At 41.4% G+C, this 27,726-nt stretch overlaps 2 protein-coding genes across 3 annotated transcripts; one reads left to right on the forward strand and one right to left on the reverse strand.

Annotated features, from left to right (window-relative positions):
• The first annotated feature begins 209 nt into the window (after positions 1–209).
• Positions 210–27,139, forward strand: LOC146645272 (uncharacterized). Of its 2 annotated transcripts, none has more exons than XM_085393731.1 (7): positions 210–574; positions 13,911–14,137; positions 15,076–15,133; positions 15,303–15,381; positions 17,055–17,518; positions 22,606–22,743; positions 24,743–27,139. In XM_085393731.1, the coding sequence occupies exons 2-7, from the start codon at positions 14,004–14,006 to the stop codon at positions 25,280–25,282; spliced, it is 1,413 nt and encodes a 470-aa protein (XP_085249857.1). In that variant the 5' UTR covers positions 210–574; positions 13,911–14,003; the 3' UTR covers positions 25,283–27,139. The 2 variants fall into 2 exon arrangements, with proteins under 2 accessions (XP_085249857.1, XP_085249858.1); XM_085393732.1 differs by having other exon boundaries at positions 17,172–17,518.
• LOC146645273 (uncharacterized) lies at positions 5,762–8,109 on the reverse strand. The gene is made up of 3 exons (XM_085394348.1): positions 7,316–8,109; positions 7,034–7,202; positions 5,762–6,520 (listed from the first exon to the last, which is right to left on the reverse strand). The coding sequence occupies exons 1-3, from the start codon at positions 8,004–8,006 to the stop codon at positions 6,421–6,423; spliced, it is 960 nt and encodes a 319-aa protein (XP_085250474.1). The 5' UTR covers positions 8,007–8,109; the 3' UTR covers positions 5,762–6,420.
• Positions 27,140–27,726: the final 587 nt, after the last annotated feature.

The following is a 27,726-nucleotide window of genomic DNA, read 5'->3' on the forward strand; positions in this document are numbered from 1 at the left end:
TGTATTTTTTCTGCATCAGAATTAACAGAACCGTTGATTTGATTTTACAGCGGGGACTGAGAAACCCTCCTAAACTCTCCTAAACCAGGGTCACTCCATATATTAGACCTCCACCTGCACTTCCAAGTCCTGCCGAGGGATGACGCTAGAATCAAAAAGACAAAAATCATAATTGGGGGGTCTCCAGCTCTGCCTGTGTCACATGGAAGCACAGTAGCTGAGTCGAGGGGATGCGAGCAGAGATGGAGGGGGCTTGAGGAACTGTGGAGGAAAAACCTGGCCCTTGGAGATAATAGTGGAGATACAGCCGCGGCAGCAGAAAGGCAGGTTAACACTTCCCAGCCTCCCTTCTGGCTGGGGAGCAGAGGAGCACGGACAGGGCGCACGAGGGGGTCAGCGGGCGCTCGAAGGATGCCACATGCAATATGGTGCATTCCTGTTTTGTGAAGCCCAGGAAAGCCAAGTTATCGCCTTTGATTGATTATGCTCGCGGGGAGCGGCCGGTCCGAGGGGAAGCAGACACTGAAGGAAGCGACCGGGGTTGACGCTGCGCCTCCCAAAATCTCTGAGCTGAGTGAGTACAGGGATGCTATAGCGCAATGCTCTGTGCCCGTGGCTGTGTGACAGGCTGGAGGGAGGAGGGAGAGAGTGAACGGAGGGGGTCATTGATATGTGACTATACATTCAGCTCGATAAGCTGCACACGTACTCAACATCCTTAATTCATCCAGGGTCTGTAGCCTGTGCAGCTTTTCTTGTTTTTCTTTGTGCCCGACCTGCCGTTTCTTCATTTCCCCTGGTCATACATTTAACACAGAGACACGTGTGCACCCACCTCAGCGTTACTGCGCTGTCTTGCGTGATTTAAACCCCGAAATTAAGGGATTCATCAGAGAACTTAGTAGTGATTTGACGAGAGAGGGGCACAGGAAACCTCCGATCACGCGTTTTTCTCTGACTGTAAAGCGTAAAAGATCATTAACGTTAGACCTGCCCTTAACATTTGCAGCCCCCCCCCGTCTCCCTCCCTTCTAGCACTCATAAATTGGGGAGCAGGGGGTTGGGGTGGTTGTGGTGGTGGGGACAGGCTTTGTCGTGTAAGTTACCACCTGACCTCAGGGACACAACATCCTTTACCATCCTCACTTTGATCTGGAATTAATCGGAAACGCTTTGATGATTAGAGGAGAAGAAAAGGGAGGGAAAAATGAGCTACAGGCTTAATGAAACCACGATAAAAGCACACTGCATCAGCCTGACATTTTTCATTTTCTATAACCGCCTATAGCATCTACCTGCACGGGCATCTTTTCCTTTCTTTTTTTTTTTAACCCCCTCCTCCACCTCTCCTCCCACCCTAAATAATCCCCGTTCACACCCTGCATGGTTTTCGGTCTCAGGCGGCTTCATTTGAGTCGTGGTCTGTAACCTGTTGTCACCAGCATCACTGCAGTTTGCCAGAGCCGGAGGCGCGGCGAGCCGGGCAGCCAGCAGCCGAACCGTAACCCAGTGTGTGATTGATGCCTGCTGAGTGGGTGCCATCATGAGCCACATACATACAACCTCCCCTGAGACACGCACGCACGCAAGCCCTTCGTGGAGGGCTATCATTGAGTGTGAACACACCATTTCTCCAGCATCTCACTTCGGATAGGATGGCAATCATATGATCTCAAGAAATTATATTTATTCTGATTTGATTTAGATAGGAAAGTGTCACATGGTGTCAGAGGCAGGGGTAGCCACGGATAAAGACGGAGCCTCTTCCACACGGGCTTCAGCGTTCTTCCTCACAGGGGCATGGTTAGTCGTTGTTGCAAGCAAACATTTGACCTAATTCACATTCTCACACAATAGCAGACTCCTCTCCCTCCCTCTCTCACACACACACACACACTGCTGTTATTTGTGTCACACAGAGGGTGAGGTTTTTTGTTTTTTTTTTGCTCCACATGAACTCCCAGGTGGTTTATCAAAACCTGAGCAGATTGGTGGAGAGGCCACTGTTGGCTGGCTGGGCTTGTTTGAAAGGAGCTCCAGGATTATTAATAATGAACAAACATGTGAATGCAGTGCATGTGCATGTGTGACACCGGAGCGGAAAGGCTGATTATGTTTCCAAGATGGTTTGTGTTTTTTAAAAGGAAGGAAACCTTCCTCAAAGCGGGCAGAGCAGTGGAGCCGCCGAGGGAAAAGCACACAATTTAAACTGTAAGATTAAAAATATAATTTATTATGTTTAAATAGTTAAAAATATAAAATGAATTAAAACAACCTTGGCCAAGGGAAGACACAATAAAAATCAATAACACACAACATTAAAAGTCCAGTGGAATCCACCACGGCCTAAAAGTCACAGAAAACTAAGAGGTCCAGCGTAGTATTAAAAGAGGGAAACCCAGCGGAGTCCTTGCCTTCCTCCCCGCATTCCACGTCCTGGTGCACTGAAGAAAGGGAGGGAGCGGCAGTCACTATTCCTTTGGCAGTTTACTTTATAAAAAGGATAAGTCAAAGACTTACCCGGGTGGGCAGAGCTCTCAACTCCGCCCGCCGCTTCCTTAAACTGGAATCGGTACCGCTGTCTCACTGCTTCTGTTCTCCCGCAGTGCACAAGCTGGCTCTTGTCGTTATTGCCACTTGACTGCCGCTACGCGTCCCTAGTCACTGGTAATCTCTTTTCCTCCCCAGTCGCTGGTCATCTCTCGCTCTCCAGTCGCTGGTCATCTGCTTCATCTGATCATCTCTACTCTCTGATCGTCTCTCGCTCTCCCCTCTGATCGTCTGTGTCTTTCCTCTGTCTGTCTCGCATTCTTCGTGTTGCATCCTCCGTTGAACACCGGCTCCAACCCTTTTATGTGTCATTGAGCACTCTGTAAATTACCTTTCCTTTCCTCTTCAGGTGTGTCCAATTAGTCAAAACGGGGAAAAGGGCGGAGTCTCTCCAGGACAATTTGACGATAACTAAAACATGCAAACTAAATAAAACACTGCACAAAATATAACCAATACATGCAATATAAAAAATAATAAGTACACTTCACATTAAAATACAGCACAGCAAAACAACATCCGTCCTTCCCTGGATGACACATGTTCCTAGAAAATTAAAGGCCTACTAGTATGACTTGCTTCTAGCGTTAAATGTATTCCTGAAGATGCATTTCTGTGGGTTTTACACCATAATTCTGTATTTTATCCCCATGGGCTTGTTTTATGCCACACATAGAGAAAATGAGCATGTTATTTTTTGAAATCATGTACATGTTAAAAAAAAGGGTGAAATTTTATGGTTACAGAGTATGAGTCCACATCAGTCCTGTAAACCATCCCTCTTCTTCTGCAGCCATTCCAATCAGGTCCAAGTCAACAGGTGACCTGCAGCTATCGACCGCTTTTCTGATTCACGCTGTGGTCCGTAAAACATCGGAGATCAGTGCAAAATCTCCTGTTTTCTCAAATATTTTTGCGTCATCTGATAAACACTCTAAATTTTTGCCAACCAGTTTATCATAAGGTGGAAATTACAGGAATGCAATAAAAACACAGCAAAATATTTCACTATTTTTATTAAAACATGCCATCAGTTTGACTCACCAGAGTCACCGCTTCATGACTCCTCATAGTGGTGCTTATCAAATGAATGAAGGTGAAGCTGAAGTCAGCTTGTGGTGAAAAGAAGAAACTGTTTTAGATATACTGTTACATAATGAGGTCAGTGCATTTCTAATCCCTGTGAGATGAAAGTTCAAACGGTTCTACACACTGTTTCAAACAGTTTTTTTCTACTCTTGACTCTGGATGATGTCACTGAGAGCAGATATTCCTGATAGGGTAATCACAGGCACAGATCTGGCTGTGAGAACAGAAGCTCCATCCACATGCTGTTTAAACTTTCTGCATATGAGGGGCAGCCAATCAGAAGACAGTTACCTGAAAGAGGGAGCTAAAACAGCTTGTTTCAGATACATGATGAGTTGAGCCCCAGAGGAAGAGAAACAGGGTTTGTTTTGAAAGGGGAACCATGCAAAGTTTGCCAATTAGACTCCAAGAATAAAAATATGGAAATGAAAATGAGCATAATGAGTCAGCTTTAAGTAATATGTGGAGTTTAGCTTTTTTTTAAGCAAAAAATACAATATTTTCTTCTTTATTTACACAGTAATTGTAATGCATCACAGATGAATAGCTTGCATGTGTTGTAGAATTGCTGTATTGTGATGCCATCATTATTGTGGTGAATGTATGATATTGCATTGTAGTAATATCGCACTGTCACTTTTACTCTTTCCTTAGACCAAACATAACAAATCCTCTCTGTGAAAATTCAACTCTTAGTCAGTCATCAAATCAGTTTTCTGTGAGTCAGTTAACTGAATAATCGCTGCATTCCCACAGTCAATGCGTTATGACCATGTGATCAATTCATGTTTTAAAAATATTTTGAACAAAACAGGCTATTTATTGACATCAACGAAACGGTGTCAGATATTTTTAACTGTTTTTTGTCTTTATCGACTGACTGCTGCGGCGCTTGCAGCCTTTTCTCCCCTGATGCGTGCAGAGATGAAGATATACAAAATATGAAGACAAAACTGGATCCAAAACCTTACGCTCTAGCCTTGGGAGCTTTTAACCACATCAATAGCGTTTTGTTACTCCCAAAAGTCAAAATCGCGCTCCCATGTGATATTTTGAATCATCAAAGAACCACATTTGTCAAAACCAATACTGATCAATGATGTTCCAGTTTCCTGGTCACATACGGTCTCATCTCATTTGTGATAAACAGTCAGGGCAACACCTGGCAAATCCACACCTGCAGGTATTGAAGGATAGAGCCCGTGGTTTGTAATGAGCACACTAAGCATCACAGACAGGAGGGAGGGTGGGCTTTGTGTAGCATAAAGGCAGCCAGTGGATGGCCATTTCTTGCTCTGAGCACTACGTTCAATTGGTTGGCTCATACGAAGCAGCTCTAGGGCCAGAGATTACACTGCAGTGCTGAGGCGTCACTCTGGCTCAACACCGCAGGCGAAGGCAAGGGGATAGAGAGAAAGAAGAATGGCCAGAGAGGTGTGGACACACTCACTGACACAGAGGAGCAAGAGGGAAGGAAGGAAGGCTGGGAAACCTTGTTAGGAAATGTGACAGCCTCTTTTCATCATCTGCTTTCAGTGTTTTCAAAAACACCTGCCACAAGACTCCCACACATGTCTTCCTCCCTCCTCTCTCTCCTTTCTATTCCTCCACACCTACATCTTTTCCCTTTCTTTTCTCTAATTATCTTCTCCCGCTCCATATCCACTCCTCTGCTCTGTTGTCAAATCTGCACACATATAATTACTCTATGAATTAACTGGTCATTGCCTCCTACACTGTAAAAAAAAACGTGCTGTTTTTACAGGAAAACCCTGGCAGCTGGGGTTACCAGGGACTTCCTGTAAAAACGCTTTACAGATGCAACTTGTAAATTGATTTACAGTGAATGAATCTCAGATTAAAACTGTTAAATCTACAGGAAAAAGAAGTTAATTTCACACATAGATGTGATATATAAATACACTATTTCCTGTATCTTTTACAAGTAATAAATGCTTTTTGTGGATCCATAAACTGCAAAATTAACAGGGAAATATCGTACAAAGAACTAATTTAAAATGGTAGAACTACAGTGAAACTGTGCATATTAAATGGAGCTGCTCTGTAAATTATACATAAAATCTATGCTGAATATTATATGTTTTAATGTAAAATTTTAACCATAACCCAGCAAATTTCTTACTGCTACGCCTACACCCAAACATGCAAAAATACACATGAGAAAACACAAGAGAGGAAAATATCACTTTTGGGAAATTTATTTTGCAGCCACATTAGCAAAATGACAGCAAATGGATCCATTTTTCCAACTAACACAATATGCAAGGCACACAGCAACTACACAATTCAATCAAAATATAGGCTATAAAAGCTGTGGAACATTCCTGCAAAGCAAGAACCATGTTCATGAAACAAGCATTTGTTAGACCCTCCACCAGAAAAAGTTAAATAACCTGTTAAGACTTTAAAACAAAAAACACATATTGTGCCAAAAATGATCATAATCACCGTGCAACGCAACACGCACCCTGCTGTCACCACAACCATGGCCCTGGTCAGAAAACATCAGCAAAACCACGTGGTGAAACAAACCTACACATGTGGTCTAGAAACACTGCAGTAGCAGCATGTTGTTTTTTTTCTTTTCTTATGTAAATAAAGAACATTCCTACAAAGAAAGAACATCTTCATGAATTGGCTTCATGCATTCGACCAGTAAAAGGTTCCAGTACACATTGTGGAACAAAATTAACAAAGTAAAACTAACAGTCCACAGAGAGTCAAGATTTAGGCTTAGCGCCACTCGTGGTCGGCGAGATCCTAAATCAGGGTGAGGACTCGAGGGTTCACACTGAGACGACGCTTTGAGTTTTTGTTCTCTACTTTGGTTCCTTTTTCTGGGTTTATGGAGAAGAAACACCTGTAAAATAACAATCATATAAAAGTTTATTAAGCATTTTTATAATTGATCAGTTAAAATACACATACAAAGTAAGTAAAAATTAAGTATATACACATATATATACAGTCATGGCCATGACCACGTTCAAGACAAAGTATAACCAAAATGCTGTGGGGAAGTGAACAATGCATGGTCAAAAGTATTGGCACCCTTCACGAGTGTCTTCTGCAGTGATATGTCACACTTTAGCATTGTTAAAATCCAAAGCAAAGGTTATAGGTAGTCAGACGTCAGTTGACGCTTGGTCTAGCCCTGAGTCTCGGCCAGGCTTGGACCCAGATTCAGACTGTTAATGTATTTTAAAAAACCAAACAAACAAAAAAAACAACAACAAAAAACAGAAAAAACAACTGAAACCGGCTCCAAAGCCGACCGAGACTCAGAGCCAGACCTGGACTCGAACCACATCAAAGCCAGACTCCAGATCCCAGAGTCTCAGTTATGAGAAATAACAAAGCCATATTTGTTCACCTCTGAAGAAACTCTAAAGTGGAAGCCAGCTCAGATGGATAATGGATGTTGAAATTGTAGTAGCTCCCGAACATGAGGCACAGTGCAGAAATGAAGGAGGATATGTTTGTGCTGACGAGGTGCCGATCAACACTCAGCATGTATCTTCTTGAGGAATAGCAGGACTGTCCTGTGAAGAAATTATTTAACAGGTTATATCAATAAACACGGCAGTCACATGACATTCTATAAAAAATGCACTTAAAAAAAAAAGAGAGAGAGAGAGCTATGAAACAGACTTACCACACATGATAATAGTGGGTGTCAGAGGCACTTGCTCCAGTTGTACCTCATCTGCCAGACATGTATCTTCAACACAGAGAAGCATGGACTCCTCCTTCTCTTCAAAGTAGCTGAGTAGCTGTTTAAGGTAAAAGAGACACATGTTTCTGAGATAAGAATGACTATCCTTCTCTGGCATATCACTGGCTGAACTAGCAGATGCCATGGTTTCATGTGTGTTTTCTGAATATTCTGTACTGTCATTTGGGGGCTGAGGACGAGATTCCTTGTACATGTCATCAATACCATCTGGGGAACAAGCTTTATGCTTCCTACACATGTGAGAAGTAAATGATGACTTTTTTGTAAACATATGCTTACAACCACTTACTGGACATGACACAGACCTGCCCCCTGCAATATGATCATTTAAGTGAGACACTAGCTCTTTCACTGTTTGAAAATGGCGGGCACATAATGAAACTGCACATTTTAAATCTGCAACAAGAGCTTTAGGAGTAGCTTGAAGTGCAGGTGCATTGTGCACACGATAAAAATGCCCCTTGAAAGCAGAGTACGTGGTGAATGTTTGGCTGCAATTGGCGCCAACACATTTAAAAATACAACAAGGCTCATTCTTATGCACTCTGCAATGTAGTACATAGCCTCTTAATGTGACCAATACCTTTTTACAAAAGACGCAGATGATCATTTTTAGTATTTCTAAAGTTTGCCTGTGCTTTTCAGCTGAACTAGCATGCTAGCGCTAGGTTATGAGCCTTGGTCTAAATATCAACTGGTGCTTTTATCTCGAAAAAACGTCGCCAAGATATTGAACTTACCGTGCAGACTTTCTGACGAACAAACACAGATCCTCAAAAAACACTTGAAATCGTATGTTTGTAATTTGTCCTAACAACGTAGTTGCTGAAAGTTCGATGTTTTCTTCTCCCGTCTTCTCTCTCCTGCTGGCTCGTTAGCTATAGTCGTGAACTAGGCGCTCTTCTCCTCCCGCCCTCACGTCATTATCCAATCAGAGACGAGCTTCAGATGCACATTCAAAATTAGGCGCGCTCAGTGCAACTGTGAGTGGCCTGAAGTAGCTTACAGCTCTGTGGAGATGAGGCACCATAGAGATCCTATGGGAGGCACTGTAAGTTTGTTTAGCCTTTAATAATGAGACATTGCTGACCTAACCCAAAAAAGTATTCTAGTCTAAGTATCACATTGCAATTAAAAGAAACATAAAGAATACAAGCATTATGACAGAAGCATTACTTAGTCGTTAAATAATAATTTCTTATTGGTTACCCTACAATAGGCTGCAAATGATTTAAGAAAAAAACATGATGTAAACAATTTTAATTGTATATTTTTATATAGCCTATAAATGGAGAGGCAACCTCTCAGGTTCACAATGACATCTTCTGTGAAAACATTTTTATTAGTCCAATCCATGACTTTGCATCATTTCATGAATCATGTTAAAAGTAGGCCCAGTACATCCATGCAGTTGTAAAGTGACTTACATATACGTCATGTGTTTTTAAGAAAAACTGACTAAAACTGTGATTTTTACAGTATTTGCATGTCAAATTAACATGATTGTTTGGTTATGAGTATTACGGTGTTTCACTGTTTTTATTCACAGTATTTGTAGTTTTAACCAATAAATTTGATTATAATCACACATTCATGTTGTAAATATAACAGGAACATTCTGTTTAAAGGTTTACAATAATTCACTGTGATCGAAACAGGAAAGTTGTGTTTTGGGGTTTACTATACATTTCTGTAGGGGTTTTACATGGTTTTTATGTCAATTTCACTGCCCTTTTTTACAGTGTAGGTGACTATGGTTCTTTAAATCCAACATGATGTTTCAGACTACTTGCTCTGGAAGTTGTTCAGCTAAGGCGTAGCACCGGTAGATGATTAAGAGGCATTAAAAGCAGGTCACAGCCAGAATAGTTTTGTCAGATGTGCTGTGAAACCAGATTCCTGAGACACACTCAGAGAATTTAAAAATTGCATTTTACCCACTGTGGGAAAATGTGACATGGATCTTACTAATAACAATCACTGAAGAAAACAAAGCTCGTTAGTGTAGCGCTCTGGTTAGATCACACTGAACTTGCAATAGAAAAATTAACCAGAGCGCATAAAAACCGATCAACACGACCGTGTAGGAAGTTTTGTGCAAATTAGATTTGATGGTGGGAACAGTTGAGTTCATCTCTGGATTTCTACTGGAACAAATGCAAACTAGCAAAAGTCTGCAAAACTCCTACAATACCATAGAGACATTCAAAAATGCCATATGTTTGTACTTTATGTGATTAACTGAGTTAAACAATATGTTCTGAGCAACCGATTGGAGGAAAGACTAAGAAAGCAGGAACTAAAATAAATGTTAAAAGCCCCTTTCTGACATTATGTCTGCCTTTAAAACTTGGGTCACTTTTATTTAAATGTTCTTCATAGCTTCAAATGTACATTCCCCCAACATGGAGACACATGCTCATGCTTTGTTAAGGGCTGTGGGAGAGATGAAGGTACATCAGATAACATGAAATGTGAGAGATTAGACTTGTTTTCTTGTTAACTTGGGATAAATGTTAGCATGAGCCACGGGAATCAATAATAGTCATTGTAATCAAATATTGTGGGTTTACTGCAGCGACCATTGATATAAAAGCGAGAAGAATCCCACCATTCTCTGAGTTGTGCAAAGTTTCTCAGGCAACTTTAGAAACATTTGACTGTTTTTTGTTTTAAACTCAACACTTCACGCAGCTTTTTTTCATGTGGCTAATACTCAGTCAACATTTCCTTCACAGTACAACTCCACTGGAGAACAACAAAGACTTTTATTGTGAAGAGGCCACAGCAGAGTTTTTTTTAATTGAAAATAAATATCTGATAGAGACAGCCATCAAATTTGGTAAGATTTTCATAATATTCCCAAAGTATACATTTTACTGGTGATTCCCTCAATTTTTTATTCATTATTGAGTAAAACAGATCAATATTGGCTGAAACCTGGTTTATGTTTAAAGTTTTTAGTTTCCACTTATTACAGTATATAGCCGCACTCAATGGATGTATTGCCATAAAATTTGGTAGTGGTAATTATAATTCCCGTAAGGCAAATTTTGTCTGGTGATTCTCCTGTAGGGCCATCAGAAGGTCAAAGTTTTCATCATCAAGTGAAATCTACCAACATTTAACAAAAGATTTGACAAACCATTTCAGGTTCTCATTTAGGGTTTTAAACAAAATCTTCATCCCCAGTCAGAATGAATTGGAATAACTGTTTGTTTATAGGGATCTATCCATCCGTGTTCTTTCATTTATCCAATTCAGGATCACAGGGAGCTGGAGCCTAGCCCAGGTGCCATGAGGCAAGAGGCACACCGTGGACAGGTTGCCAGTCAGAGAGACATGCAACCATTCACACTCACATTCACACCTTTGGGCAATTTAGTCTCACCAATTAACCTAGCCCCACTAGATGCAAATCTTTTGGCTGTGGGAGTAATCTGGAGTACCCAAGAAGACACAGGGAGAACATACAAACTCCGCACAGAAAGGCCTTAGCCAGATGGTGAATTCAAACACAGCACTTTCTTGCTGGGAGGCAAGAGCAACCTTCCCACAGGGAGACACAGGAGACCAAAATTCAGAACTTTTAACTGGTTATATACAGGTGTTTAGTTGGAGAGCGGAAACAAATCTATCAAGATAGGCAAATGCTCAAAAAAAGCATAAATTACAAATAAAACAAACAAAAACATTCATAAGTCGCCAAAACAGGGGACAGTAAGAAATGGCATGAAATCCTGAATGGTGATAACAAATTGGGCAATCAGTCAACTTGGAGGAGTTATGTAGGAGTTGTGGCATGAAAAGGCGGGTAAAGAAAGGAGTAACTGATGTTCATAACAAACATAGATTTCAAAACAAAACAGGAAGTGACTAAACAGTAACTCGACGTCATGAGAACTGTTATTATTAATTAGCTGCCTGCCTCCACTATCCTGGACTGAAGATGATGATGGTAGTCCTCCTTCTGTTCTGAGATCTGTCGTAAGCTGGACTGGCCTCTAAAAGCTGAACCTGTGGCAGGTGGATAACTGGTTCTGGTTCATGCACAGTGATCCTAACAAGGAACAAGGACTGTAGTCTAAGACTTGATGAGCTGGATGAGAGACTAATTAGTAATTTATTTGTTACCAGGTACTTGGTACATAAAATATTTGTGGACAGAATCACCAGAAATACAGTTCAAATCTATGACTGTCCCAAAGAAAAATGAACCCCAAACTGTATTCAACCAAATCACAAGGTGACAGTGAATGTGCACAGGTACAAGGAAGAATGAAGAAGAGTATAACAGCAATTCACACTTGATCTGAATCCTTATTTGGCCTCACACTCAGAATGCAGTGCGAGGGCTGAATTACCGGAGCCGCTTCAGGCTGATGTGTTTGTTTCTGAAAAGCCCAGTGGTAATGTGGTAGTTCCTCCTAAAAACAGCCCGAAGGTGTTCAAGGCTTTAGTTAACCTTCAGAGAGGATACATGTTGCTCACAAGACTCCAGACAAATTGGTAAAGTAATTCAGTCTGTGGTGATTAAATCTTGAATAGAAGGAAATTGTCTGCGTGGAATCCAAAACTAAATTACGTTGTTTAAAGAGGATGCCCATACGCAAACCTTACAAAGAGTCTGTCTAAAAGGACACAGTCCAATAGATTGTGTTGCTTAAAAAGAAATCTGTAGCTTTAAACTGAATAAACAGATAAGAATCAGATACATGCAACTTCAGTATGTTTCCTGCAGTCTGCAGCGTTTTTGCTGATAGACAAGTGACAAACACGCATTAACACACATGAAAAGATGTTGTCATAGTAGACAGATGGCATAATTTGACAGAGATTAGGCTTGTTTGTTTGGTCTTTTTGTTATAGCTCCGTGTTTTTTATTGTTTACTTGAAACATATTATGCTGCCAAATGTGAAAATTGTCTGCCAAGCACCAAGCAGCAGAGAGGAAGAGGGAGAGATGTGTGTGTCTGCTCGCTCCGCTTTCACACTTGTCTCCTTCGGTGTTTCAGGTCACTCTGCATGCTGGCATGTTCGGCTTTACTGTGACTCATTGTACCTCCTCAATATGGAAGTTTGTTCATGGCAGAACAAGCAAAACAGGGAAATTTACATTAACCATTTAAAACAACCTGAAAAATAGCACGGTGTCTCACAAAACTGCTCAGATTTTTTTTTTTTAGTTAGAACAGTGTATTCAGTGACAGGGGGGCCTATTATGTTTGTTTCAAACTTTATGTTTGCATTCTTGGACTTTTCTAGAGTAGTTTTGTATAATTCATGGTTCTAAAGAGTTTATCTTATTCTGGGTCTTCTTGCAGTCTGTCAGTTCATAGACTTTCTTAAAAAAAGGCTTCCTTCTCCTTCCTTTTATAACATCCTTCTAATTGGCTGGCCCTCACAATTTAAAGATTAAAACAGCAAGTGTGTGCACATTTAGTGCTAACAGCCATAAGTGTTTGGGCTGAGATGGCCATGTTAAGGATATCTGCTCTGTTTTTTTTCCATCATGCAGAGTCAAGAGCAGAAAACAAGTGTTTGAAATTGAGTGTTCAGAGAAGTGTGTAGCCTGAGATTTGCCGACTCAAGTACTGCAATCTTTTTGAAAATCTGGCTATACATCCTTTTTCTGCTGTGTATCCAAGTCTGGGTGACCAGAGCAGCAGTCTAAAGCTGAGATACCCAGACCTCCCTCTCCCCAGCTACCTGCTCCAGCTCTTCAAGAAGAGAACACTTATTCATTCCCAAGCCAGCCAAGACACATAATCTCTCCAACGTGACCTGGGTCTTCCCCGGGGTTTCCTCCCAGTTGGACAGTGGAGGCACCCAGTAGGCATCCCAATCAGATGATCGAACTACCTCAACTTTCTCCTTTGGTGCAGTAAAGGAGAGACTCTCTCTGCCAGAAGTCCTCCCACATTGCCAAATACTCTTCATCTTACCCTTTTGGCTGAGCCCCGATACCCTTTGATGGAAGCTCACTTTTGCCGCTCATATCCACCATCTTGTTCTTACAATCACTACTCACAGATCTTGGGCAATGACTGAAAGGTAGCAGCTGAAGGCAGGAGCTTGTTGTTCTGTTCCTTGGCTGCTCAAATTGGTTTAGGGACAACTTTGGTTGAGTTTTATATGTACTCACTGCTGAAAAGGGAAAAAAACGTAAAAAAAATTGTAGGTCCCGTTTAAATGTATTGTTGGATCGATGCGGTAATGTTTAGACATAGATGCTATGCTGCCGAGCAGGTATGCTGTTGATGTCTATGTAGGTGTGACACAAAGCTCGGTAATCCCTCAAACAAGGTAAAGCAGCAGCACATGCCTGAGGCGTAATGTCTGTTCACTTCAGTGCTTCATCCTGGATGGGAATTCACTCTCTCTTCAAACTGCTGCTCTCCTTCTGCACCGTGAATATAATATTTTGGCTCCGCTGCTTTGTTAACGTACTTAATGTTTCGTAAAGGTTAGATCACTTTGTAATTAAGCACCGCTCTGTGCCTTCTCCCTGCAGATCCCAGTGAGACCGTGGCACTTCCCGGCGTGCATGAGTGTAAGGGTGTGAGTGTGAGTGTGTGTGAGAGCAAGTGAGCGCCAGCGCTCCCACATGGCCTCCATGCAGGACGGGCTGAACTTCACGGCTCCTCCCTACGGCAAGGTCCTGCTGCTGGGTGCTATCGCTGCTGCCTCAGCCTTTGTAGTTACGATCCTTATTGTGGTGCTCTGCGTGGGCTGCCAGAGGTGAGCACTATGCACGCATGAATGACCGTACACACATGTTCAGAATCAGGATGTTCATTTTTAAGATCTGTATATTGGTTGCTCTTGGCCTTTTTGAATGATATTGGTATATTGGTGGATGAGTTTAGATTTATGGATGCCAGTTACTCATATTTGTCAGTTATCGCAGCTAAAGATTGTGTGATACGAGCAGAAAGACTTTAAAACAAGTCAGATATTGCTTTAGAAAGATTACTTTATTTTGCTAGAATCAAAGAAGAATTAAACAACAAAAACAAAATATAAAGACTAAAAACAAATTGGTATTGGCAGCATCTTTAGACCAAATTATGATTCCCTGCGAGTCACAATCAATGAATCCCTATTTCAAACCTTTTAAATAAGCTTCAGCAGAAGTGCCAGTAAAATAAAGTAGAAGCTCTATTCCACTGGCAAAATCCAAGCTGGAACTACTTTTACCTACTTGAGTGGTTTAATCCTGTGGTTTCAAGCATAAGTATTAGGCCCCCTGCAAAGGGTCAAAAGGCAGAAGTGAGGGTTCATAACACGATTAATAACAAAAAAAAAAGGTTTTAAACTTTGAATTTCTTCTAATCTTTATTTTTGATGCAAAACTGATTTGAAGAGGAAAAAAGCAAAAAGGTTGACATGCCCGGTTTAAAGTTTAACAACTTGCTGTTTAAAAAAATGCATATTAATCTGAAATCTGGTTAAATGTGGTCGAAGGGCTCTTGTAATCTAGTAGAGAACATCAAACCTGCACTACAGTGCTCGAGTGCTCAGTAATCCTCCACCACTGGTATGCACATGTGCAAATGTACTTTGAATGTCTCTCTCACATATGCACAGTCATAGGATGACTCAGCCGCACACAAACAAGGCTCACACACACACACAGTGTTGAATCGTGTATGACAGAGTGGTTGTGTTTGTCACAGGAAGGGGAAGACACACAATGTCCCCGGCGAGGGTGGAAAACACCGCCTCATGGACATGGTAGGTATCAGACAACATGCTCCTCAGTGTTTTGTTTGTATTGCAGCAGAGGTAGCTGAATAAACTCAATCCAGCAGGGCGCACTATCATTCAGAGGGCACCTCTTCAGTCTTAATTAGTGTTTAACTGGCCCCTGTGTTTGTCTGTTTGTGTGCGTTTGTGTTGTCAGGGTATACTCAGGCAGTCGAAGCTGCGGTCCATCAGTAAATCAGACACTGAGATGAACAAGATGAACTGCAATGGCAAAAGTGAGTGCATCTTTTACGTACTAATCCTGACCTGGGCTTTTTATATGGTACGCCGCTGGTGTCAGACGAAAACCTTGCATCGCCATGATATCAGCTCTTTAGGAGCCGACCAGCTGCATGACAAAGCACTTTTGATATTATGCAGGGGGGTTTGGAGGGAATTTTCAGAGGGATGGGGTATTTCATTTTTTCCTTAGACACATTAGAAGCTTGTAATTGTTTTGTTAATTTAAATCCGTGTCAGTCACCAAAGCTGGAGATACACTAGAGCGAGAACAAATTTGTGCATGAAATGGTAAAACAGAAAATAATTTGAAAAATGTAACAGCCAATTAACAGCATAACAAGTAGAAGTACTATAAATAAAATGTAACCACTATCTGTTCTGTTTTGGCTTGTTTAACTTTATAGTTATTATTTATACATTTATACAAATATCCAGTTTTGTAATCATGTATTGGAAAACTGCTGGACACAAGTCTGGGTCAACTCCAAAAGTCAGTCAGATTTTAAGAAATCTTCAAAAGCGAAACACTTGAAAGGACTTTAATGGATTTTTTTTTATACATATATTTATCTGTTTACTCATTTTGTCCTCATTTTCAGCCTCCAGGTCACAGTCTGACTCAAACAGTCATCTGAGACTGAAAATTCCCTCCCTCCTGAGACTTGTTTGTGATATTGTTTTGAGGTCATCACGATGACATCTCCAGATTTTTTCTTATTTCAATCTGAAATGTATTTGTGAAGCTATGATGTGAAAATGTCCAATTTTGCCCTATCTGGTAAAGAATCCTCCCAAACTTCCTGGATGAAGAGCTGGATCTGGATTGACTTCAAAAGTTAATCATCTCTGGTAAAATTTCATGCACATCCATCCGTAACCTTTAGAGTAATCCTGCTAACGAACCAACAAAGTAAAAATTAAAAGAAAAGAAAGAAAGGAAAAAAAAGAATTAAACCAATCACATAACTTCCTTGGCGGTGATAAAAAAAATTAATGTAAATATTGCAAATAAGTGCAACATTTTTTCTCCACATCCGTACTATCCGATCTGGCCCTAAATCCACAAATCTTCTTTTCTGAAAAGATTTGAGGACATATTTGCGGAGAAATTTACCCTGAAACAGAATTCACATTACATTTACAACTCAGCCTTATTCCACTAGACGGTTCAGTCTTGATTTATGAACGTGCATCTCTCTCTCGCTCTCAAAGACACAAATCACAGTGCCAAGATAAATCCTGGAGCTACATCGCTGACAGTCAACAGGGGAACTGTGTTTGTGGGCACTGTGACAGTAGCCTCAGAGAGTTTGAAGAAATATAAGCATATGTCCTGCTTCATACTTGTCCTGCTTCCACTGCAGTGGAATGAAGCCCATTTGGATGCATATTCTCAAACATCTATGTCAGTTCCCAGTTTACTGTCAGCTTCAGATTTCCTCTTACCAGTGAGAGATTTATTCATGTTCACAAATGTTTGCTGAACCTTCCGGTAAAAGAGGAGCATAGTTTGTGAGTTCTGCTCCCTAGGGGGGTATCAGCTGCACGGACGGTAGAACAGCAGGCTGTATGTGCCTTGCAGAGGCATCTAAAAAGAAAAGGCTAGCCAGCACGGACCTTCTGCTGCTGCCCAGCCGCCGGTCTAACTCTGACCTTCGTTCTCAAGGCAGGCAGCTTCCCCAGATCCCCTCTGGGACTGGAGAGGACGGCGAGCACACTTACTCTGAAGTGGGCCGGCGCTCCTCCACTTCACGTACTGATGATGCCCTCTACGCCATGGTAGGCAGGGCCGGGCAGACAGACACTCCGGCCCCTCCGGCCGTCCCTGCCAACACCCCGGCGCCCCCAGACCCAGACGGCGATGTGGAAGGAGGGCTCCCCGAACCTGAGGCCCAGGTCATGACACCCCCTCACCCTCCGGAGACGGCCGAGTACGCCTGCGTCAGGAAGCTGAGGAAAGCAGATAAGGCGCCTCAAAAGAGGGACAGCGGGACGGATATGGGAGAACCACCGGCACCGCCTCCAAGACATGCCCCGCCTTCACATCCAGCTCCTCCTCCACCACACCCTCACAGCACCAAGTTGCCCCGTAGAAACGTCGAGGCCTTCAATGTCCCGTCCTTCCCAAAGGTTGGTAGGGTTAAATGTTTTGCATGCTGAAAACCTAATCTTTATGATCTGATAGGAAGAGTTTGACATTTTAGATTTGAAGTTACCGTGTTTGGATCAGAAGTTGGAGTAATCAGCTGGTTAGTAAGATGCATTTGTAGACTGTATGAAGCCAAGTTGCAACAAACCTCAAAAAAAGATTGATGCAGCAGAAATGGGTAGCTATAACAAATAAGTCATAGAGAATAATTACAAGTATACTTTCCATGAAGGAGGAAATTTGCTAGATTGACCTAACCCATATTTTTTTGTAACTATGCTGTGTAAAAATGGGCATTTTAACATTAAACTCTAAGCTTATTGACTCACTTTTGAATTCGGCTTTAAATGACCAAAAGAGGAACTGCAGTTTTTTGGCATTTCTACGCTGAGATTGCCTTTATTTAGACTTTAGACTTTATTTCATTCCCATTAAACTTCCTCCAGAGGTAAAAGAGAAAATATACAACAAACAAAACATAGGGTTATATAATACATATCATCAATAATCATCGTTAACAAAAAAGAAAAAAGAAAACTGTCAACAAATCACCCACATCCAAATACAGATACAATTTCTTTACTAATTTTTGCAAGTTTAGGCAGTAAACTATCCTAAGTATTAAACAACTATTCCAAACCTTTGGTCTCAACCTAAAATACACAGGCAGATATTTTTGACTGCATTCAAATAATGACACTCATCTCCAAGTTTTTCCAAGCTACAAAGGTCACATAAATGTTTAATATGTTCAACTCCGTAAAATCTGCCCATATCTACTGGGAAACCACTAACATGCTAAATAACACCGACTAGAATGATCTAAACTACACAAATAACTTTCCAGTTGGAGCTCTCGCTTAAATATTCTCTAATTTCTACAAAGACTATTATTAAACATTTCAGAATTGTTTGTCTCACAATATCAGATATCCTCATCTCAATTACTGCTTTTATATACCTGTCGTTCACCACTCAGGTATGTTCCCATATATAAGAAAGGCTTGCTTTAACGCCAATCTTCACCACAACTTAAAAACACCTTTATTATATTGATTTTTCAAAAAACTAAACATGAGAAATGATCATAAATAATGATTAATAATAATTTGCTTTAATAAACCTTCAGTTGTTTTTAAAGTCAAACCGAACTCCACTTATGAGAAAATAAATCAGCTGAACAGTTTCAAAAAGCACATTGCTTCTTCCTGCAGGTCAGGATAAAAACCAAGCCATAAAGTTTAAGTAACTTTGTAGACTTCCATGATAAAAATGTGGTGAAGTATAGATCAACACCATTTCTAAAGCTTCGAGTGCCCCCAGGAGTACAGTGGATTCAATAATTTTGAGAAGGAGGAAGTTTTTGCCACTAAAATCAGCCAGAACGAATGGGATCAGCTGTCCAAATCCAGGTGTACAAAGCCTTCAGAGACTAACCTAAGACGATTCAATGCTCTAAAGGATGCCAGAGGGGCTTTAAAAAGCATTGAACTGAGGGTCAGAACACTTTTATAAATAAGCTTTCAATTTTTGATCTCAATAAGTTTGCAACAAAAATCCAAAGATCTATTTTCACTTTATAATTTTTCCCTTTCAAATGGAATCTACAACACAATAATAATGGATTGCATTTATACAGCGCTTTTCGAGACCCTCAAAGCGCTCTACAATTCCACTATTCATTCACTCTCACATTCACACACTGGTGGAGGCGAGCTACAGTTGTAGCCTCAGCTGCCCTGGGGCAGACTGACAGAAGCGAGGCTGCCATATCGCGCCATCGGCCCCTCTGGCCAACACCAGTTGGGTGGTAGGTGAAGTGTCTTGCCCAAGGACACAACGACCAAGACAGACAGAGCTGGGGATTAAATCGGCAACCTTCCGGTTACAAGATGAGCTTCCCAACCCCTAATAAGATGCGCAAACAGCTTTTGAGTACTTTCTGAGGTTATTACACATTCAAGTTTAGAAAAATAAAACTTTCTCAGGCACATTATAAAAATACTAACACCTGAACAGCTGGTGTTTGCACCTGGAACTAGAGAACTGATTTGAAAAAGAGCAATTTACAACAGAAGGAAAGAAATAGAAATAAAACCATTCTTTTTCTCCTGCTGTTCAGTTTTATCAGTTTTAAGTGGGAATTTATCAAATTAGATCAAACAAATTAATTAGTGAGCCCTGATAATAGGATATTGTTACTTGTGGACAGAGCTAAGCTTCAGATTTCCGTTAGAGACATGAAAGCAGCAGAAATCTTATCATCTAACTCTTAGCATGAAAATAAGCACGGGTTGTTTCCCCAGATGTTAAACTATTCTTTTAAAACTTGTCACAGGTGTGATTTATACTTGATGCTGACTCCACATGACTTTTAGACGTGGTTTTTATACAACACTCAAGTGATCATTTTAATGAAAAGAGGGAGAGATACTTTAAAAATTCAATTTAATCAAGATAATTCTTAAAAATAACTTCTCAGGTACAGTGTAGTAAAATTTGCGCCCTTCTGATTTCTTATTTTTTCATGTTTTATATTATATAAATATATATTAGACAAATTCTAATATTAGTCAAAGATAATCCAAGTAAATAAAAGAAGCAGTTTTTAAACGATGATTTCATTCTTTAAGGGAATAAAGTCATCCAAACCTATCTGACCCTGTGTGAAAAAGTAATTGCCTCCTAAACCAAATAGCTTGTGCCACACGGCAACGAGAACTGCAAGTTTTTTTAGGGGCATTCAGAGGTGGACTCAATGATGTGGTTTGGATCATTATCCTGCTGCATAGTCCAAGTGTGCTTGAACTTCTGGGCATGAACTGATAACCAGTGGTAATACACGAGCGGTAAAGGAACACAGACTTTCCAAAAAGTTCAGCTTTTGTCTCATCAATCCACAGAATATGTCCCCAATAGTCTTGTGGGTCATCAAGGTATTTTTGGCAAATGTGGGACGAGCATTTGTGTTCTTTTCACTCATCTGTGTTTATTTTTCTCCTTCGAACTCGCTCATGATGCCATTTTAGCCCAGTCTCTTTCTAATTGTTGAAACATGAACCCTGACCTTAACTGAAGCAAGCGGGGCCTGCCGCTCTTTAGATGTTGTTCTGGGTTCTTTTCCGACCTGGATGAATCATTGATGCGCTCTTGGTGTAATTTTGGTAGTCCAGCCACTTCTGGGAAGGTTTCATCACTGTTCCAAGTTTTCTCCATTTGTAGATAATGGCTCTCACTGTGGTTCACTGCGGTCTCAAAGCCTTAGAAATGGCTTTATAATGCTCTCCAGACTGATGGATGTCCATGACTTTGTGTCTCAGTAGTTCTTGATTTTCTTTAGACTGTGGCACGGTGTTGTTTTTCTAAATATTTTAAATCATTTTATCCAAAAGGATCTGTTTGAGTAATTTCTCGATTCAACAGGTCTGGCAATAATCAGGCCTTAGCGTGGCTCGTGAAATTATACTTAGCTTGCCAAAACATGCAGTTAATTACCTTTTCTCATATGATAGCATTGTCACATTTTGCAGCTGGGTGGCAAAACTTAGCAGCACTTTGCTGAGATGCACACAAGAAATGAGAGGACAAAGACTGACGGATATGCCTCTCTACAAATCATCACGATACTTAGGAAAACATGTAATATTTATCATTTAAGCAATAAATGCAAAGTGATTCCTAAATAAATAAAACCCAAAGTAATGTTGATGCCTGACAGCTACATATTTCTGTGCAATAAGCCACAGAAACACAGCATCACCTTAAGTGGTCGGTTTTATGAACTGAAGGAAGTTAAGGAGGATGTCTAGAGGGAGAGAAAAAATTATCTGCTGAGTTTTTAGTGTCTTGTGCAGATCAGCCTTGGATTTTTTTCCACTCCTTACACTGGAGCTTGGTGCAGTATCTCAGGTCATCCACTTTCTAAAACAAGCAGTTTTAGTCCCTCCTCCTTTAACCCCCTTTCTTCTGATTGGCTATTGCTCTAAACCAGAAGGTTAGGCCAAGATGTGGGTGGGGTTTCTGTGCTCACAGCCAAAGCTGTGTGCCTGAGATGTCCACATTAGTGATATCTAATCTCTGACACTGAACAGAGCCATGAGAAAAAAAATCAACTGTCTGAAACTGATCGCTTAGAGCAGTGTGAAGCCATGTATGAGCAACCGCTATTGTACATATAGACATGACAGAAGCCAAGTAAACGGATAACAAGTTTCCATAGAACATGGGGCCATCAGTTTCTGTTTGGACAGAAATGTCAGAAATGTCACTGTGATCATTATTTCATTCTGTTATTCTCTGTCAGCAGCAGTACGACGCATTAATATGCAGTTTGTGGTGCTGTGATCAGGATCTGCAGAGTATTTCTTTCACAGTTCCTGTTGATACTGCAGAGGATCTGCTCGGTTGTAATTGTGCCAGTGTTGCAGTTTCCAGAGCACTTGGCTACATCATGCATGGTGCTGTGATATGTTAGAATTTCTTTGAAGTCTAGGCGCTGAGCGGTGTTTATTTGTCGAAGAGTTTTTGGTGATAGTGGGGTATTTCTGCTCTCAGCAGTGTCACCTCCTCCATATGTTCGCAGCAGCAGGAGTGTAGGCAGACTGTCTGCTATTACTGTGGCTGTAAGGCTTTGTGCACCCCTCCAGGTAACAGTGGGAAACCATTTGCTGCCCCGCGTGAGGTCAGGGGGGTCACTCTATCTGCTGTGACCTGAGTTCAACAGCACGCACAGTTCACAGGCTTACATGTGTAAGCAGTTTGCTCACAGGCCTGTTCACTGCTGATTTTCCCGTGGATGACGCAAGGTGTTGAAATTGAGTCATCCAGAATATAAGCAGGCTCCACCTTCCAGGGAAAATCTATTCACCCCTGTATGAAATCCATCCAGTATGTTTTTATGTGCCGCAGGATTCTTAAGAGGGGTTAATTTGCCATGCATCCGCCCTGTTGCGTCTGTTTAGTAAAATCCGCTTTTTAAATTCATGAATGCTCATTTCTTTCAGTGCAGATTCACGCATGACCATGTGACCAGCTCTGCCCCAAATGTGATTTGTTGTTCTGTTGACAGGAAGTGATGTTTATGGGCAACGGAGAGCAGTACATCTGGAAGCCTCCAGAGGATGATGACATGCTCATGCTCCAAAATAAAGCCCTGGGCCCGCTGAGTGCTCACACAGTGGAGAATATACAGCCGTCTGCTGCTGCGGTAAGCTGGGGGTTTCTATTTTTTCCGTCTATGGATCATCCCATTTAGAGCTCCCCATTCCCTCTTAAATGAATGCTTAACAAGATGTTTCACGCACATTATTTAATTGATTTAATCATTTAAAAACTGGGTTTTCCTTAGAAGTTAGGGAGGATGATCTCCTCCTATATGGGTTACTAGGTCTGGCCTTGGAAAAAAAGAGTTGTCAAACCTCGCATTTAATGACCTATACTGAGGTTTCAAAACTCATCATTAAGGGTATAGGGGAGGTTGTCTTTATGGGGTAAAGAGGTAAAGGAGCCATGGCTTTCTTACCAAGGGTTACGAGAGACTACCTCATATCTGCAGGACCCAGGAGACACATAACTGAGCATAAATGACAGGAAGCAGCTTGCCTGGATCTGTGTGCATCCTGACTCCCCCAGTGTACAGATAAGAAACTTAATTGATTAGTCTGTTGGAAAATAAAACTGTGTATGCTGCTGTATGACCAGGACTACTTCTTGTCTGGGAGCAGTGATTTTTTAAAACCCAAAACTCTTACTTTTTTCTTTGGGTTTCTGTAAGGTTTAATAAATGATGTAAAAGAAAATTGGTGAGCTTTAGACGTACTAATTCCCTACCTGTAGTGGCTCTAGCATATGGGCTGTTTTTCCTTTATCCATTACTAAACATTGTCCTGTTGAAACACCCAATTCTGTCCAAGTTTCCACCATGTAGCTGTTAATTTGAGGTGATACTGGACCGGCAGTAAAATAACCCAAGAGCATGATGCTATCACCACCATGCTTGACAGCTGGTACAGTGTTCTTAGGTTTGAAAGCCTCACCTGAACTGCTCCAAACATACATCTTGTCACTGTGGCCAAACAGCTCCATCTTTGTCTGACTGTAAAATATTTCTCCAGAAGGCATTTGGTTTGGCCATGAGGGCAACTTCAAATTTCAGTGGAGCCTTAAGGTGTCAGATTTGTTGCAGTGGCTTTTTACTTGGTCAGCACCCTCTTAGTCCATGATGATGTAAAACTCATTTCACTGTGGACAGTGATGCTGGTGTTCCAGAAATTTCCACTTCATGGCAGGCTTGAGCCTTGATGGTTCCTGAATATCCTTACCAATTTTCTCTCATCTGAGAGTGACAGCTTGGCTCTTGAAGGTCTTGAAAAAGTGGTTACACATCTTAATAATGTGTATTTATCACAATATTTTGAAATGATGATGTTGGATTTCGCAGTTTTTTATAAGTGGCTCCAAGAGACCTTCTCAAGTTGTGAAAATCTACAGTTCTCCTTCTTGGAGCTTCACTGAATTCCTTGGACTTCCTCACTGTTCCAAATATTAATCCAACAAGTGCTCTCAAACAAATCCTGCTGGCAAAGAGTGCTGTAGTCACTCGTGATCACTAATGACAAGTTATTAGGCCTTGGCCCTATCAAGACAATGTAGAAGTGCTAACAAAGAATTTCAGTTATCAAAACTAAAAAACTAATGTGTTTGACAGGCTCTACCACTCAGAAAAGCACATTACTTATTGTGGGGCGATCATGGCTCAAGAGTTGGGAGTTCGCCTTGTAATCGGAAGGTTGCTGGTTCGAGCCCTCGGTCGTTGTGTCCTTGGGTGAGACACTTCACCTGTTGCCTACTGGTGGTGTGTGCGTGAATGGGTGGATGACTGGTTGTAAAACGCTTTGGGGTCCTTAGGGACTAGTAAAGCGCTATACAAATACAGACCATTTATCAGATGACTGCAGATTAAAAGCTTCCAAAGGTCAACAATATGTGTGAGAAGTACAAATGCAGGGACTCAAATTGGTAAAGGTGAAGTCTTGCAGAGATTATAAGGTTTTGGGTGCTTCTTGCTGGCTTTATTCTTCAGCTCTGGAGGTTTACGCAGCTTGCCTAACACAACTTTTAGCTATAGTGTGAATAAAATGGCAGGTTGAGTGGGTTATTTAAAGTCCTTTTTACAGAAGATAATCTCTGAACTTGTTTGATTGCAGGTGGCCGAGATGTACTCTAAGGTGTGTAAACCAGGAAAGAAGAAGAGAGCTGTGCCGGGGTCTCCCCCAGCCAACCCCGGCTTCCGGACCTTGGGTCGAGGTGACCGGGACCGAGACCGGGATGGGGGGTTTAGTGTAGTGGTCAAACCCCAGACGTGGGCACCTCAAGAGGGCAAAGCAGTTGGCGGGCCCCTTGACGACCACTGCTACGAGTCCATTGGGACAGAGGAGTGTGATCTGGCCTATGAGAACATGGAAGGCGGAGGCGCCTGGAAGCGAGAGAGACCCCCTAACATGTGTGCCACCCTGCGGCCAAGGAGGAAGAAAGCCCAGCAGCCCTTGCAGCAGCAGCAGCCCCCTCCACCGCCACCAACGCAGCAGACACCCAAGTTACAGCACCTGCCTGCCAAAGCCCTTCTGCTGCCGGGGGAGAACCTGTACGAGAGCATCGGCGACCTGAAGCAGGGCTCTGCCACCTCCAGCACCACCACCATCTTCACCTTCAACGATGGCATGGAGATGTACGTAACAGGGCTCTGAGGCAGCGGCTGCACTGTGACCCCCTATCCTTCCAACACAAGGAGCTGAGCTAATGCCACAAGGAGTGACGGCTGAGCCCCTGTCATGCTCACCCACACATACTGTTTACATTCAAGTCATAACGTCAAGCCTTTCACGGGCTCCAGAGGCCTTGAGGTAGTAAAGTTGCTCTGTTATGACCTGGGCTGAATAAAAAGTCCAATTTATTATCCTTATAAGGAATCCAAAGGTAGTGAAAAATAAATGAGCACAAAACCATTGCAGAGCAATCTGTAGGTAACAGTAGCACTTCTATTTTACTGATACATATGTGCAAAGCACAATAAAGTAAAAAGCCTAAATTCTTCCTCAATTCTAACGGGTAAAAAAAGTCGCATATAGTAGGACTCCTATTTGGGGGAAAAAGGCAAAGCATTGTGTGAAATATTTTGGTAGCACTCAGTCTGTTGTGAACAGACCTTCCCTGTAGTTGGTCAAGACGTGATTCAGGACGGAATTTAAAGGATATAAATGAACGAATTACTAATCAAAATACTTGAAAGCTCAGGGACCAAGAGAAACAATTATGAGAGTATTATAAATTAAATAAAAAATTTGCACATATTTTGCATTCCTCCTAAAAGCTTTGACTAATTTCGACCGTTTTCACATTTTAAAAAGCCGACCAGATTCTTCCCCTCCGTCATGTTGTTTCATTATACATGGACTGAACACTGTCTCCACTGCCGTCTGTAAATGAAGTGTTTTACTTTGTTGATCCTGTTTCTGCACTTTGCCTGCTACAAGTTGCATGCTAAAAAAAAAAAAACCATGAAAAAAAATTAAGCACTGTCATGTGGTACCTCTATATGAATGTTTTTTTTTTCTATTGTCGTTGGTTGTTTATTTTTTGTTAGAGTGTTGCTTTATTTCTCTGTAGAGCTCAAAGCCAGATAGATTAAGGATGTCTTTGGCTCAGTGGGACTCTGTGCAGCAGAGGGGAGGATTATTTTTCTCTCCTGTACCTGAAAGAGACACAGTACAGATGTAACAAGACTGAGGAGAACTGCTCGAGTCCTAAAGGTGGAGACAGTCCACTCAACCCCACCCCACACATACGCACACAGAAACACATACACACAATCCTCCCGTCTGTTCAGTCCTCACTCATATCTGTGGACTGTTCATCTACATAGTACCCTCCTCGTGGTCATACGAGTCTGCTTTGGTTTCATCATAGTGCAGTATGGAAAGCTCCACTAGAACTGATGTGTATTAGCAAAACGTCATGTCTCATCATCACCCCATCGACGAACTCTCTCTCTCTCTCTCTCTCTCTCTCCGTTATCAGTGTTAAAAATATTGCAGAAATGTGAAGCAAATGGTTGGCTAAGCAGCATCACCCCGAGGACACCGCACAGAAATTGCATACAAAGCCTGGACAGTAATGACAAATTCATTTGACCAAATATCCCCAGCAAACAATGTGATTATACTGTATGTTGATGCAATGTGTATGTACATGACAAAAGAGAAAGAATAATAAATATATCATCAGTGTCAAGAAATCTATCTTTTTCTATTATGTTCAGTTGTGTTTTTGGAATGACTTTATCTTGTGACACAAACTGCAAAAACAGCTGCAATGTAAATTTCAGTGTATTCTGTTTGTTGTTTTTTCGAAGCCGTGGAGCTACGGTGTGTTCTTGGAAAGCCCTGCTAAGTTAAATGTGGCAGCTAATGTTGTGTGTTTGCTATTCAGACTACAGGGTCTTGTACTCAAAAGCGTGTAATTAAGTGCTAAGTGCAAAAGATTGTAATGTTTTATATCAAGATTACTATTCATGAAATGTCAGTCAAGTTTATACTTTTGTAATAAAGTGGCACTTTAAAAAAAAAAAGCTTTATCTCATAGTCTCGGTTATTAAAACGGACAGAAAGCAGAATTTGCCAAGCACTGCTGATGATGATGGATTTCTCTAACAGTTGCCATCTTGTGATCTTAAAAGCTGCCTGTAGATTCAAGTATTTAGGCCTAGGAAGGAAAGAAGAAATATCTCTAGAAATGCATCCCAATAATTGTAATGGCCCTTTAGGGAAATGATTTATAAACACATAATGTTTTCCCACTGATTTAAATCTAAAGCTGTGCATTTTGTCCTTTGCTTCTTCTGTGCACAACCTTGCAGACCTCATTGAGGAGCATGTATGTGCATGTGTGTGAGTAGCATTCCCATCAGTGTGCATGTCTGTGCGCACGTGCACATGTGCCAGAGTAGCGGGGTCTGCGTCTGAGTGGCTGTGAAGTGTTGGGGAGGGAGGGGGAGGGAAAAAAAATAGGTCACCCCTTAAAACAAAAAGCTTGCAGTCAACAGCGCAACCGTCTGCTGAATTTTCATTGGTGGGCTTGTCTCCATGGTAACAGGTTAACCTTGAGGCAGTAGTCACATGGCTGAGCGAGTCTT

Source organism: Rhamphochromis longiceps, linkage group LG20, assembly GCF_057381845.1.
Source record: "Rhamphochromis longiceps isolate RC_006_pf linkage group LG20, R_longiceps_female_GT1.1, whole genome shotgun sequence".
Lineage (NCBI taxonomy): Eukaryota > Metazoa > Chordata > Actinopteri > Cichliformes > Cichlidae > Rhamphochromis > Rhamphochromis longiceps.